The sequence below is a fragment of the Paralichthys olivaceus genome, chromosome 7 (genome assembly GCF_024713975.1).
Source record: "Paralichthys olivaceus isolate ysfri-2021 chromosome 7, ASM2471397v2, whole genome shotgun sequence".
In the NCBI taxonomy this organism is placed as follows: Eukaryota; Metazoa; Chordata; class Actinopteri; order Pleuronectiformes; family Paralichthyidae; genus Paralichthys; species Paralichthys olivaceus.
Window position 1 is genome coordinate 7,735,211 of NC_091099.1, and position 15,257 is coordinate 7,750,467.

Sequence of the window (15,257 nt, forward strand, 5' to 3'; positions counted from 1 at the left end):
GGGATTTGATTACTTCAAAGACACTTGCTGAACATGGAGTAAAGTAAAAAACCCCAGAGTCATGTTGAGAGAGACAAAAAAAAAAAAGTAGGGCTGACGTCTTCAAACAATCACATCACATGCTCCTAGAAGCCACATCAGAGAACCAGTTTCCACCAGAGCTTCAGAAAACTGTGTTAAACTCAAGGTGTTGATACATGTTGTGCTGTCAGCTCTGAAACCGTGTGGAGCAGTCCTGTCTTCCACTCGTTACTCTTTTGCAATCACGCAGGATTCAATGTGTTTTTCTAACATCAGTTCCAATTCAACAAGAAAGTGAAAAACAGAAATATTGTGGGGGAGAATAAGTGAGGACTGAAGAAGCTTTGTTAAAAATATAAATGTGTATTTGTGTGTACTTTTTGTTACCTCTGTAAGACCACTAGACCTCATGGGGTCCAAAGCCGGGCCCTTGTGAGGCGTAACATAATTTCTGAGGTCCTGGTTCAGTTTAGGGGTAAGATATGAATTGTAGCTCGGTTAAAGTTTGGGTTAGTAAGTTGTTTCTTCAATACGATATCTTCATCAAAGCACAGGCGTCTGAAAAGAATCAATAAATGAGCCAGGACTGTGATAAACACCAACAATCATTTGAATTGGACCAAACGAAATTCGTCGCAAACCAGTCAGAGTCAGAAGAGAGAGAGCGCTGGTGTATTTGTGATGAATGACTGCTAATAAGAAAGTGCGCATTAATGTGTTTTTGGAACTGTAACAAGGGCTGATGGGAGGGGTAGAGATCTATTGGTTGTAAGTGTAACCCTTCCAGAATTACCAACCCTAGCTTTAAGGTTCAGGATAAGGTTTTGGTGAGGCTGTCCACAGTGAATGGAAGTCAAATCCCAATAGGGATGGCTGCACAAATCCATGTGTGTGTTTTTGTGTGCAGGGTTTAGGGCTGGCATACTGGATTGCATTTTACTCGAAATTAGTTTTTTTCTGGCATTTCAGGTCACATTTTCCTTTTCATCTTACAGTCTAACATTTCACTTTGGGCGGCATTCGTGAAACAGATGAGTGTGTGTGAATGTCCTCATTGTGAAGTTGTGTGCTTAATATTAGTCTCTCTGAAGGCACAGTTATTCGAGTTTCCACTTCTGTCTCAGTGTTGAACACAGAAAAACCCCACATTGGTGTGCCAGAGGTGGACTAATCCATGGGGGATAGTGCAAAGTAAGCATAGAGCAGGCAATGCATCACACACAGTCAGTCTTCAGATACACACTCAGAGATTTATAGACCTCATTAAGCTCTAAAGTTGCCACCCTGAAGAAAAAAAAAACCTGATGAGGACCTCAGAGAAAGAAAGAACACACACAAGTGCTCTTTTAGGTGTTCATCTAAATTTGTATGTAAAGCCTAATTGTGGCTGGGTCAGGTTGAAACTGAGTGTTTGTGTTCCCAACCTGAGGTGCTTATTACAGCACAGTGGATAGCTGTTAGCATTTTCAAATGTCCTCCCCAATGCTCAATTTAGCTTGATAAGGTGAGTAAATATGAAAGCAGAGAAAAGCTGAATATGCAAACAAGACGAAGTCAGTGTGTGTCTGACTTATACATCAGCTGGTTCCGTGTAACTTCTCACCGTCCAATTCAGCTACTCAGTGCCCAGGGATGCAGGAGCCATCTATCTGCAGAGACGCTACAGGGCAACTCACCTACCGATGTGTTCGTAAAAAATAAATCAAGTTTATCTGGCAGAAATCTCCATAAGCTATGTTTCGACCCTGTGGCTTGAATTAACAATGCAATTAGTGATGAAAAGCTAAAGCTAAGCATTGACCTTTGCTAAGTGGCTCAGGAATGGTCTGAATTGCACAAACAATGGAGCGCTGCTCACTGGAAGCCTAATGCATTATAATATCATCGACGGCTACTGTTACCAGCAAAAACTACTCTTTTGCAAGAAATGGGGACCGGCAGTACCAGCCCTTTTACATGAATACTCCCACTGTGCTGCCGGCAGCTACACACAGACACACACACACACACACATTGAAGCAATGGAGAGGAGTTATCACAATCCCACTGAGAAAAAAAAAAAGATACTCCTGCCAAACATAGACTTGTGAGTGTGTTTGAGAGACAGAAAAAGAGAGGGGAGGACGTATCTGGATGTTTGCGAGTGCGGAGTAGAGACAGACAAACAGAGTGGGTGAACGGCTCATGAATATCTGTAATGTGCTACAGAGGGTGATTGTCAGAGTGGATGGTGGAGGAGGAGGCATGAGCGGAGATGGAGAAAGTGAGAGATGGAGAGAGAAGGGGGTGTGAACCACGTCGCCCTGTCTCTCTCACACACACACACACACTTGAGATTTTGAATGCAGTCGTCGGGAGGCGATGCAGCCGTTATCTCTACCTGGGTATCTCTGTGGCGCATTGTCTCTCTGTCACTCGTTTTATCTGTGCGCTTGTTCGTGTGCTTGTCCGACCACGAAACTAACAAGAGGAGGACAAACCCAGATGAAAGCCTGATCAGCTGGAGGGACAGCGTCGCATTGTGCTGCCGTGTCCTTCACACATGGTCACTGAGGCCTTTTGTGTGTGTGTGAGTGTGTGTGTCTTTTATACTTTCTCAATCCATTAAAACTCATCACTCCTCACAAATAAGCCATTAATCCACTCTCCTCAGACGCAGGTTTTTTTTTCAACTTGGTGAATTTCACGATTGCACCACGCCATGTCCATTGGCATTTTGCATAATTAGGCCACTTATATCAAATGCGGGCAGATTGTAATGGAGCGCTGAGGGGACATATTTACTTTAATTACTACTCTCACTATCTCTATCCCTCATCCTCCCACGCCAGGCTCCACTCATCCACTCCCTTCCCTCAGGAGAGCAACGTCGAGGGAGAGAAGATTGAAGAACTGTGTTTTCTCTCAAAGGTCATGCCCCCCCCACAGCGGTGTTAAGATAGCGTTTGACCTTATAGTCCATTACAGTGCCGTACTGCTCAGCCACAGCCACTGGGGAACACGAGGATAAATAAAAAAACTTGATGTCAGTGTTTCAGGGTGTCAATTCAGTTCAATTAAACTTTATCCAGATATTGTTACATCACAACACGGCATGACGGCTTCCCAAAAGTCTCTTGATTGCCCTCTGGTGGCGGACTGCAGTACAGAACATAAACGCTGCCTCCTCCATGTTAGCAGCTGGGTCACAAGTCAAACTGCAAGTAAAAAAAAAAAATGTATCTCGTTTTTTCTTTAATTTATGGGTACAGTGCACATAAGGATCAATACAATAACTAAATGATAAATACAAAAAATGAAAAAATAGGAAACCACAATTGGTTTATAGCTGAGAGGGTTCGTATCCTGGATATTTTGGTTTCATTTCTGGTCAGTGGATGGATGTGGAGACACATCCTCCATCTTTATATACAGTCTGTGGTCAAGATCTAGAAATGTTATAGAAATCTAACAGTTCCCACAATGAGCAAAGTTGTGCAACTGCTGTTTTTAAGCAATTCTGAAAAAAGTGCAAGTACACAAGTTTACAAGTGTGTGTGTGTGTGTGTGTGTCCATGCATGTCCTCCTGTGCCCATTTGTGTTCAAACTTTTGTGTGGTGAGCTTTGCTTGTGTATTTAATTTACAGGAAGCTTTTAGAGATAGTTGTTCACTGTCAATAACAGCTGTCTCCAAAAAAAGACACTGAAGAGCACTCCTGCACCACAAACTGTGGTTGGCTGTGTGCTTTCATACAGGAAATAGCACAGATGAGGAGAAAGTAATGGAGACTGAAACCACAAAGCCCCCATACTGGAAAGTCTATTTGCCAGATGATTGTTCGAATCACAGTTACACCAGGGTTAATTTAGACAGCAGAGTCTGGACTGTATTGGCTGAAGCTTTCACTTCAGCTACTGCATGTTCTTTTTGTATTTGTGAGTCTCTGTAGGCTGTTAGCACCGCAAACTTCTCTGCAGTTTTTGTAAACTCTATCCCTTTATTCTGCCAGCTGGTCTATGGGTGCAAGAGAAGGGATGAGGAGGAGAGAGCGGAAGAGTGTGAGGAAGGGTGAGAGTGATCATAGAGCTGGACAATTAACCCGAAATATAATGAAGCCGACATTTATAATCTCTATCTGACTTCATCTTGCTCATGTCCGTTAATTCGGTTCATTTCCTGAATGTATGCATTTACAAACTGTCAGGTTTCCGCTACGTCGATTTTGCAGCATGGATCATGATCCTATGAACATATTCTACCATTACTGACAATAACTCCTCCATTTCAATTACCATTGGTGCTCCCTTCATCTCTACACAATTTTTCATGTATAAACATTGGCACATGTCCTGTGGACAGAAGTTCTTCCCGCAGATTATGCAGAAGAAGCGACACCCTGTTTGTCTGTGAACATGTGAATACAAAATAAGCAGGTCATCATAAAGATCAGCTCTACGCGTGAGTGATTGGAAAAGAGCAGAGGAGTAGGGGGGGGGCAATAAATAATCGTCCATTAATCATAATCGAGGTAAAAGTTTAAAAAAATCGGGATATTGATTTAAAGTCATATCGATAGACAGAACAAAGGAACAAACCCGTAACTTCTCATACTGTTCTCATTGCCCATTATCAAAACATTCCATCGTTGAGACGACATTCAGTAACAGCAGGAATCCTGACAGGACACTTCAAACACAGAAATCTTCTTAGAAGCTTGAGAAGCAAGAGGTTAGCTAGGGTCGGCTTAGAGAGCAGACAACTCATTGAATACAGTGACGGACAAGACACGGTTCAAACTCAAATCGTGCATATATATATATATATATTTATATATATATATATATATATATATATATATATGTGGACTTGTTATTCAGTATGTGTGTGTGCACTCATAGCTCACACCTGTTGCTGCATTCCTGAATTATAAATGGCACTGACATACCATTTCGTGTCCTCTCTTTTGAGGAGATCAATGAACTGCTTCAAGATTGTGAGGCACAATGGATGGGGGAGTTGGAGAGAAGGATAAAAGGATAAAGTGTGGCTGTCTGTATCAGGCATCTCCGTTTGAGTGTGTTTGTGCGTCCCAGCGAAGGTCAGCCCCCGTGTGTGACTAAGGGGACACCATGGCAGCTCCATCTTCGCTGCCACACGTTGAACATTTTTCCTGGAGACCATGAGCTCCCCTACGTCTTCTCTCTACCTGTCTTCCTCGGCGGCTTAAACAGGAAGTTTAACAGTCCGCTGTTCACTGCGCCCATAAACGTCCATGACAGCAAATCTTCCTGAATACACGCCCAGGTGCCAGCCCAGAATTTAAACTGTGAGCATAACTGTCATCCTCTGCCGGTAAGAAAGAGAGAGCGTTAAAGTGAGAGTGCGGTTGGGAGCTTTTTCAGGAAATAAATGGGAGGGGGGCGGTTAAGGTTGGTGAATCACATTAATAAAGGTAAAGGACGAGTTTCACAGGGTGAGAGGGACGTGAAACAGAACGAGAAAAAATAAATACACAAGAGGGACAAAAAGGGAGGGAGGAATCGAAGTGGGGAAAAAGTGAGAATTAAAAAAAAAACTGAGAGAAAGATCCCTGCACCTGCAGCTGCCAGCTGTGCCGAGCCGATTCTGAAACGTTGCTCCACCCGGAGAGACTGCTTATAGCCTTTCATTTCGAAAACAGGGATTTACTGCCAGTGAGGGGGGCTGCCAGTGGTGTGTCTGACCGTCTGTGGGTGAGGAGGTGGTGGGAGGAAGGTAGGTGTGTACCGTGCCTACTGTGGAGAGAAACTTGGCTCCCAACATGAGCCACTATAAATAAGAGCCCCTCGCTCCATCCCTCACTCTGCACTGTAATACAGTGAGACTACATGTTCCTCTGATTTCACAGAGGGGCTGAAGTTTTAAAATGTTGTGTTCACACTTTAGAAAGTTTGACGCATTTTGTGTAGCTTTGGAACATATAGTTTATATTTTCATTGGTTGGCTTTAGCGTTCGCTTGAGTCATTTCATGGACTCATTTACGTCAAATATTCAGAGCTACTGCTTCTAGTGGGACAGCTTGAGGATGGAGCTTCCCCTGGAGGAACTGGCTGAGTCTGTTAATCAGACACAAGTTCAGGCCAAAGCACCATAGATCTAGCTGCTGTTTGAGTGACTACAGCTGCTCTCACACATGCGCTGACCTCCGCAGATCGTACATATTTTCTTCTGAGGGGGCTTCTGAAATTAAAAAAGCTAAAAGAAAACAAACATCTACAGTCAAAAAAGCACGTAGAAGAGACACCAACGAAGATGTCACAAGAGTTTGAAGTGATAACAGCCAACACAGGTGTCTGTGTGCTGAAATGAAAATCATGTGATCGCCACAGCGGAGTTAATACGTCACTTCCTGCCTCTGCACCCGGCTGCTCCACCCCTCACCTGAATAATGTTGCTGTTGTGAATGTGTCTTTGCGGAGACCCCCCCGTTGTGTTGTGCATGTGTGACAGGCAGACTCTGGGTTCAATTCAGATTCATTGGATTTTGCCCGCAGGTCATGCTGAAAACAGATTTTGTCTTCAGGAAGCCATCATATCTAATATGTCGTGTTAATGTCCAGACCCAATTATACAAACATCATATATGAACAACGCAGCAGGAGATTGTCAGAAGTCACATGCGTTTATAACAGCTGGAATACGTCAGGAGCATTCAAGCTGGGGTTTGGCAAAATCACGTGTTTTTGTTTACAGCACGTTCACACCAGCGTCAGTTCTCATCGCCAGAATCTCGGGTCTTTCAAGCTGACATCTTTTTGATCCTGAGATATTTGTATTCTTTGTTTGTTTTTTTAGTTTTGCACACTACAGATATAATTAACACATTTTCCTGCTGCATACATGGGCTCACTCAAACGTTCACCAGATATTTGGGCTGCCAGGAGAAACAGTGGAGATCATGTGGACATTTTCGTTCTTAGATACAGCCCAGAATAAAATTCAGTAAAAACCTTACATCTTAACATTTTTCTCTGTCCCCGAGGAAAGTGAATGAATCTAGTCAATAGAAACCCTCCTCACAAGAGCAGTAATACTAATATGAGTGGGCAACGTGGGTGGTGCGTTTGTATATATGTCTGTCTGAGAAAGGGCAGGTCACAATTGATAAAGTAGGGGAGTTAAATGATTTCTTTGTGGGCTCTTTTAGCCTGCATCATGATGGCTTCAGATCAGAAGATCGAACCGAGATGCGGAAACGCACCGATGGCCTATCCAATTAAAAATGAATAAAACAGAGCAGAGAATGTGCGCCATGAGCCTACACGGGTCATACGAGAAATACCAAATGAGCTGTGCTGTCTGCTGCCTCTCTGTACATCCAGAGCAGAGAGAGAGAGAGACGGCGGGAGGGAGGATGAGAGAGGAAAAGGAAGCAGCAGCCCAAGTTTCCCAAATGAGCTGTTTGCCTGCCACGCTCCGGGGCTCTCCCATTGTTGCTGCGTTTAGAAATAGCCTCAGTTAGGTTATTTTAAAATTAGCTGCTGCTTCAAGCTTTGCAGCGAGTGCCACTGTTGTTAGAGAAATTGCACTGTGATTACCTCGCTGGTAATTCACATCCTGTAATGTGATGAATGCGTGTTCTGTATGTGGAGGTCAGAGGTCAGAGCAGCTGGATGTGAGGGCGTCCTTGCAGCTGGATTCACCCCTTTTGCTCAAGGGCACCTCAGCAGCCATATGGACCGGTCACGGTGATGGGAAGTGGTGGAGCGGATAAAGACTGCAGAGAGATTCAGAACAAATTGAGCAGTCCTCTACTTTGAAATAATCGCTTAAAGACTTGACTGGCAGAAGCAGCTCCTCCAAGTTTCCTCTCTCCCTCTGCACATATTAAAGTCAGATCAAACAGGCGAGCGGTTTTCTCACAGTGGGAATTAAGGCTTTATTAAATATCCCGTGAGAGTCCGTCTGCGGAGAGCAATAGACTGAGTGAAATACCCAGAGAGACGACACAAATAACGGCGGCCAAGTTAGTTCCCTGCCCACCCCCCCTCCACCACCACCACCACCACCACCACCACCAGCCTCTCTCTCTCTTTCTCTCACCCTCTCTCTCCCCTCCTCCCCTTGTGTGCTTCTCACACTCTCTCCCTCACACTCACACGAGCCCAAAGAGACGCACAACTTGGTGGCTGAGCGGAATATAGATGCGACTGGAGACAAGAGCCGGAGCATGTGATCTGCACAAACATGAACACCCCTGTGCTCCTCGTCCTCCTCTCCGTCCCCGCTTTTCTTCATCCATCATCTGCGTCGCTCCCTCTCCCTCGCTCCTGTGTGGCTCTATAAAATGCACGTGAAAGACATTCCTTCAAATAAAAGAAGTGAGCTCTGAGTTCTGCAGAGAAGTCAGACGCGACGACTCCTGCTCTGAACTCGGCAGCGGCCGGTGCGCGCAGAGCCACGACACGCTGATAAACTTGGTTTGGCGCGGCGCTGTGCGTCAAGGCGCAGACTCGGGACAAACTTGCCAAGTGAAGCCCGATTGAGACAAAACGGATAACCCAGAAAAATCAGAGTGGGGTCTCTCTCCATCTCGGTCACGTTGTCCCCAATTCTCTCTCTCACACACACACACACACACACACACGCGCGCGCGCACCTCTCCCCCTTGTCTTACCTGGTGGACGAGGAAAGCCAAGACGATGCGGACACCAAGCTCCATGGCGGGTTGTTAATGTCTCTCGGTGTGGAACAGTACGCGGATTCAGGACAGGGTGATAGAGGCTGGGTCAGCTCTGCTCATAATTCCACTGTCCAAGCGCCGGAGAGAGATGGGTAGAGAGACACGGGGGCAGAAAGAGAGAGAGAGAGAGGAACGCCTTTCGCCGTGAGCTGCCAGCTGCCAACTTCCCCCCCAAATACAACTGCAGTCTGATCAGCAGAGCATTGGATAGTGGAGTCGAGACCACGACCAATAGATTTATGAGGAGGAGGACGACGGGCGGAGAGAGGGAGGGCTGGGCAGGATGAGGAGGGGGCTCCTGCAAGTGGAGGGTCAGCATCCTCTCATTTCTGCTGTGGACAAAATCAGAATTCCTCCCCGGAGTTTGGAGCGATCGGCGGGTGCAGCTGCTTCGAGGATTCATCAGTATCCCACGTATCGGTGCCCCCCCCCCCCCCCCCCCCCCCCATCAGACAGCTTTATAGCCCGTATACCAGCATCTTTAATCCGTTTAAAGGTGATTTATGGTTTCTATAGAAATTACGCTCAGTGCATGAGTGACGGGGGCGCGCGAAAGTAAAGCTGTTAAATTCAACCCTGGTGCACGAGAGAGAAAGTTCATGCATTTCCATTGCTGTGTGCTGTTACATTAAAATGCTCCATAGGAGAATTGATGCATATAGTTTTTAATCCTAATAGCTGTTTGAAAATTGAAAACATTGCTGTGATTTGTCATTATCAGCTCCAACATAATTTATTATTTCAATTGTGTGAAGATACATTTCATTTTCTCCTCTTTGCAGTGGGTTGAGTTCAATCCCACTGTTGGTCATATGGTCTGACCTTTACCGACATCATCATTATGACAGAATGCATCAAACTCCAAACAACATTACAAGTTATGAGGCAAAACATCCAAAGTTTTGGGTTTGCACACCAAATGCTAAACTTCAAGCTCATGCTGAGATGACACCAGTTATTTGTTTTCACATCTGAAAGTCTGGACCAAGCTTCCTGTCATGTTACATCTTTAACATTTGATTTGCTGAGTTTTGGTTTCACGTTTAACTTAGGGAGCGAACTAAAGACTTTTGAATGACATATATACGTCCCGTCATCGCCACCAGCGTCGACTTGACAGTGACTGGTTTGTGGACAGACGCGCGTCTGACTTTGTCAGTTCGGGGGGGTAGTTGTTTCCGTTGAAATGGAGAAAACAAATGAAGCGGTTTAATCTGTAAAGTTGGTCGCTGCTGGAAGATCATCATGTTACTACTATCACCAGCACTAACTTCAGGCACAGTACTGGACACTGAACGTCCTTGTTGTTCAAACACAAAGTCGGAGACAAAGACTGCAACTGAACCTGTGAACCACTTCTGCTTCTGGTTTAAAGCTTTCTCATCTTCCTGCAATCAGTCCAAATTTCTGAACTATTCAAAAAAAAGTGTTATCACTGCAAACAAATCAAATTAATGCTAATTTTGATCCAGACCACTACCACCTCATTTGCTTGGACTAAATTCTGGTCCCCTGGTCTGGACCATTGTCCAAGGCAGCTTTCACAACGTTTTGGTTCTGACTAAAGTGAAAAGTCCGAAACAAACAGCGGAGGTGTGACAGTACCCTCAGACATTGAAAAAGCTTCCTCCAGAGACACAGGAGATGTTATATAATTATTTTTACAGCCTACTCATCATGTCGAGCAACCTGTTCTTTGGGAGTGTGATCACAGTTTTAAAATACAAAAAACAGAGTCATAAATCTTGCTTGAATGTTTTATGCAGTTTTTATATATTTTGTTCCTTTTTGTTATTCATGCAGGCAACCTCAGTCTACCTGAGAGTCACTGATCTGATCTGCATGCCACTTGTTTTGTGTTCCATCTTCTTGTGCTGTGTTTTTTAATCTAAAGAAAAATACTTTTCCTCTCTTTTCAAATCCTATGGAATAACATTTCAAACTAATTTTCTCACTGTTAACAAACCCCATAAAAAGCTTAAAACCACACATGCTGTTTGAGACACTTGGAGATTTTTCCTCTGTTCCATAAAGCTCCATTATTGTGGTTCAAAACTGTTAAAAAACATCGATCAGTCACAGTGTGGCACCGGGCAACATCACCACCAACATGGCCGCTGCAGTTTGTTTGGAATCGAGCCCACTTGCATTGTTCTGCTGCTGCGATTCTCATTTAAAAACCAAATCTCTAACTTGTGCTTGAGGTAAGTGAAAACCACACTGCCCAGCTGTTTGGGGGAATCATTCAGCATTCAATAAGAGATTTTCAAAAGGAACAAATGAACGTGCTGTGACATCAAGTGAAAAAGTCATATGGTCTTTTTAATGATTCCTTTTTGAAAAACTGGGAAAATCTAAAATATCAGGGGTCTGTTTTTCCTTTTAATCTAGAAAAGCAGACAAAGACAGCAAGTCCCCTGCTCACGTGTCCTTCAAACACTCAGTCGCTACAGTGATGCTGTTGACCTCTGAGCTTCCTGTTGGAAATAATCACCTACCTTCCAAATCACTACCACATAATTATTAAAATGGAGGGAAGCTCATTTGAATTCAACCGTGTGGCTGATTGAAGTCTTGATCGCATACAACATAATGCCATGCGGATTGCTCTTAGTCTTTTTATAGTTTCAGTGAGTCAATGGATCCTTTCAGTGAGGACCCACCGTCACCATAGAATATTTGAGCTGTTGAAATATGAACACTTTCAAAGGCTCTTGTGTTATGAAGCATGTAAGTAGAAGCATGTTTGCTTGCGTATGCAAAATAAAACCAGCTTGTCCCGAGGTGTTTGAGCCTCGGAAGTAACAAGACATTCAGTATGATTTTAGAATTTCTGAGAATTTTACTCAGCCTTTCTCCTTGAATTTTCATCACAGCTAAAAAGAAGAGATCCATTGTGAGCGGTTCAGACATCAGCCTAATCCAGACACTACTGAGATTAATTCAACCAGCACCAAACATTTTCTCATTCCAAGCGCCAAAGGTCAGGTGTCTATAGATGTAGCACATCAGTCTTTCTTAGGAGGCAGAGGTGTCAATGAGCACATTAAATCTCAATGCAAAGTGCCCTTAACCTCCAACACAGAGAGAATAGAGAGGGGAACAGAGGGAAGACTCTCCAGCTCAGAAAATAAATAAATAAATAACTTGTATTGAGCCAAGATGAAAAGTACCTGCAAACAAAGAAGGTAGGGGGAACATTAAGAGCTTATTTCTGACTTTGTATTTCTGATTTGAATATTATTGATCAATCACAAATCACAGTTTGACTGATAGGGCTTCACAAGTTGGGAAATCATCTTCCCCAACCCTTCAACAAGAGTGAGAACAACTTCCAACAAAAAAACTAAATGAAATTAAAGGTAAAAACCTCAATATACCGATAGTCGCGAATAAGTAAATAATATCTTCAACATTCATTAGAACAGACAGTGTCTCACATAAATTGAGGAGGTGTATCAATGTTTCAAGCTCCTGCAAGGAACTTTTAACTTTCATAGATGTTGGCGTCTCTGTGGACAAAAGCGGTGTTTCCACTGTCACCTGTCGTAAAAGCCTCGGTCCGGACAACATTCGTTTTGGGAGGAGTGAAAAAGACGCACATGTATTGAGTTCAGGACAAACACCAAGAAAATACTGAGACACTGCAGCTCTCTTCAGATTGTTTTCACTGTAATGATTTAACATGAAACCCATTTGTCAGAAAAGACAAACCTTTTACAATATTGGAGCTGATTAACCATTCACTACAGCATTAAATACATTTACAAGGAAATGTACTTCCCCTCGTCTTACTGTGGGCAAATGGAACATCCCACCAGAGAAAATACCAAGTCACTCCATGTACAGGGGCTTAAAGTTGTCTGGAATATCAAACCACACCATAACACACAGGAGGAATAGTGATGAAGTCATGTATCGTAATTCTCATTCTGAGCTCATCCATCTTGCTTGAAAGAGACCTGGAGTTGGTGAGGAACAGACTCAGGAGCGCTGATCTGTACAGATTAGCCTTTAGCCTAGTCTTTAGCCTAGCCTTTAGCATACCCTTTAGCTTAGCGCATAGCCCGGCTACAAATCTCATTGTGAATGTAAGACACACCTCTTTGAATATAGCACGTAACAAACAATATACAGTTGATCATTATCAAACAAAGGTAAATTCCTCTAAGTGAGTCTTTCTTCAGAAAACACTCAGTTTCTTAAACAATCTTTTTTTTTAAACCTGATAATTATGACACAGTGGTGATGATGTCATATGCATCTTCTATTTACTAAAATATGAAGCATTACATTATTTGTGTGACCTCAACTATATTTACTACAAAATGCATTTTACTGCAGACGATGATGTTCTGATATCCCCCTCTCTAAAATGACACATAGTCTAAAATTATGACTTTATACTTACAAGTTCCTTCTTGTAAAGTCACAACTCTATTCTCGAAATCTCTCAGTTATTTTGGTTTCAAGTTAGCCTTAATACTCCATCATAATTTAACTCATTCATAATGATGTTTATGATGCAGTGACAGATTTCTACACATTTTCATCTCGACTGGAGGAAGGTAGACGGTTAGCCTCGCTCTAAAGCCCGGTGGCAGGGGTCTCTGTGTATCTCTAAGCACAGGAGAAGCAGTCAAGCTTCCCCCTTTCTCTCCTCTCAATGGATGTGAAAAATGAGGGCAGGAATTGTTGTGACGCCTGAAGAATTGCTTTTCCTAGACAATTTTTCTGCCATATTCATTTATCAGTACAGTAAAGGCACAGCGAACATATCATCAGTGAAGGCCTGACTCAAAGCACACACCTTCAGTGGAGGAGGAGCCACTGCACTCAGCCTAAAAAAAAGAGGAAGACAACTGAAATAATCAATCAACAATGACATGAGTGGATGAAGAGTAAAGTGTCAAACAGAGTCTAGCAAATCCTGTCATGTCCTCTAATATTATACAAACAACAGATATTAACAAAGGCATGTTCTGTTTTTAAGCCATTGCTGAGTGGAATCGACAAATCATGACAGAAACATCTGTTTGGGAGCACGAGCAGATAAAAGCTGCTTGACAGTTTTTAGGCTCAACATCAGTCGTCAGAAATGTTCATGACAATGTTCTTTTTTTTTTCTTTGTTAATTTTTATATAGTTTTTGTGAGAGTGTCTAGTGCACTTTTTTCAATAATATTTCAGTGTGTCAGTTTAATACCCAACAATGTATTATGTCATCTGCAGGTATTTTAGGAAATGGGCAGATTGCATGTGGGGAAAAAGCAATTTACTGCAGATGGTAATTTGAGGAAATGGCTGGACTCTAAGTGCAGAACACAAGAGCTGAGACAGGAGTAGGTTTCGAAAGGTTTGATGCACAAGTTCCTGACACAGAATGCACAGAATGAATGAATCAACAGGGGAGATGGACAGGCGGACAGGTGCGCCGTCAGCAGTATTTGTTCTCGGACTGTTGTGGTGAAGAGGGAATGCGAGGCGATGCTTTCGATTTACTAGTCGATCCATGTTTTGACCCTCACCTACGGTTATGAGCTCTGGGTCTAATGACCAAAACGATGACATCGTGGATACAAGCAGTCGAAATGAGTTTTCTCATGACTGGGCTAAACCGGGTTAGGAGTACCGACATCCAGATCGAGCTTGGAGTTGAGGTGAGGTTGTCAGCGCATCTTATCAGGATGCCTCAAGGGCACCGTCCATTTTGAGGCATACCCAACTGGAAGGAGAAGTGTAGCTGGGGAGAGGTTTGTCTGGAACACCACGCTTTATCTTATACCACCATGACCCAACCACGGACAAGGGGAAGAAAATGAATTATGTACGTCAGTGGATCCAACCAGTTTGGCAGAGAGGTTGACTGAACCAGTCTTGGTGGAAGATGGGGCTCAACATCTTGTCTGAGTATTGGAGAAGAAATCAGGATCCACCTCCAGTCTGCAGCACACAAACAGATGAAAGAACCAAATGTGGAGAGTCAATATTCCTCACAGATGATTGCTGAATTATTGGAGGAAAAATACTTCACTACAAATACAACACATCAATCATCTGTGAGATAAATTGCCATCAATGTTTCCCTTAATGTTTGTGAGGGACAAAGATAAATCATATCGGATGCAAGATTAAGTGTTTAATTTGCCAATTGTCTAAATGTTTTGCCATTACTCCCATCAAAAAAATAAAAGGTTGATATCCAGCTTGATATTAAGTTTGTTTTGTATTTCGCCAACTTTTCTAAGAATATGGACACAAATCAAGTGGAGAATCTTGACATGGAGGAAATGTGACAAGATTTTATAGAGATTACTGAACAACACTGTTTCTTTATTGTTAACAGCCTGAGTTTTCATTTCCTTTATTTCGTGCTGCAGCAAACATCCCTCACTCTGAGAGATTCAACACATTTAAATGACTCAACACATTTCTATTGAATAGATATTAATCACCCAAAATATTTACATTTACATCTGTAAATGAAATAAGGACGATGAATGAGAAATTACTACACCTGTCAACAAAATAT

At 43.0% G+C, this 15,257-nt stretch overlaps 1 protein-coding gene across 1 annotated transcript in view; it reads right to left on the reverse strand.

Moving 5' to 3' along the window:
• Positions 1-9,007, reverse strand: part of cdh13 (cadherin 13, H-cadherin (heart)) — a 275,119-nt gene extending 266,112 nt beyond the window's left edge. Inside the window, exon 1 of the mRNA XM_020079467.2 lies at positions 8,660-9,007. Coding sequence (XP_019935026.2) covers positions 8,660-8,704 — 45 coding nt within the window. The 5' untranslated portion in view covers positions 8,705-9,007. The remainder of the gene's footprint in view (positions 1-8,659) is intronic.
• Between the last annotated feature and the right edge of the window lie 6,250 nt (positions 9,008-15,257).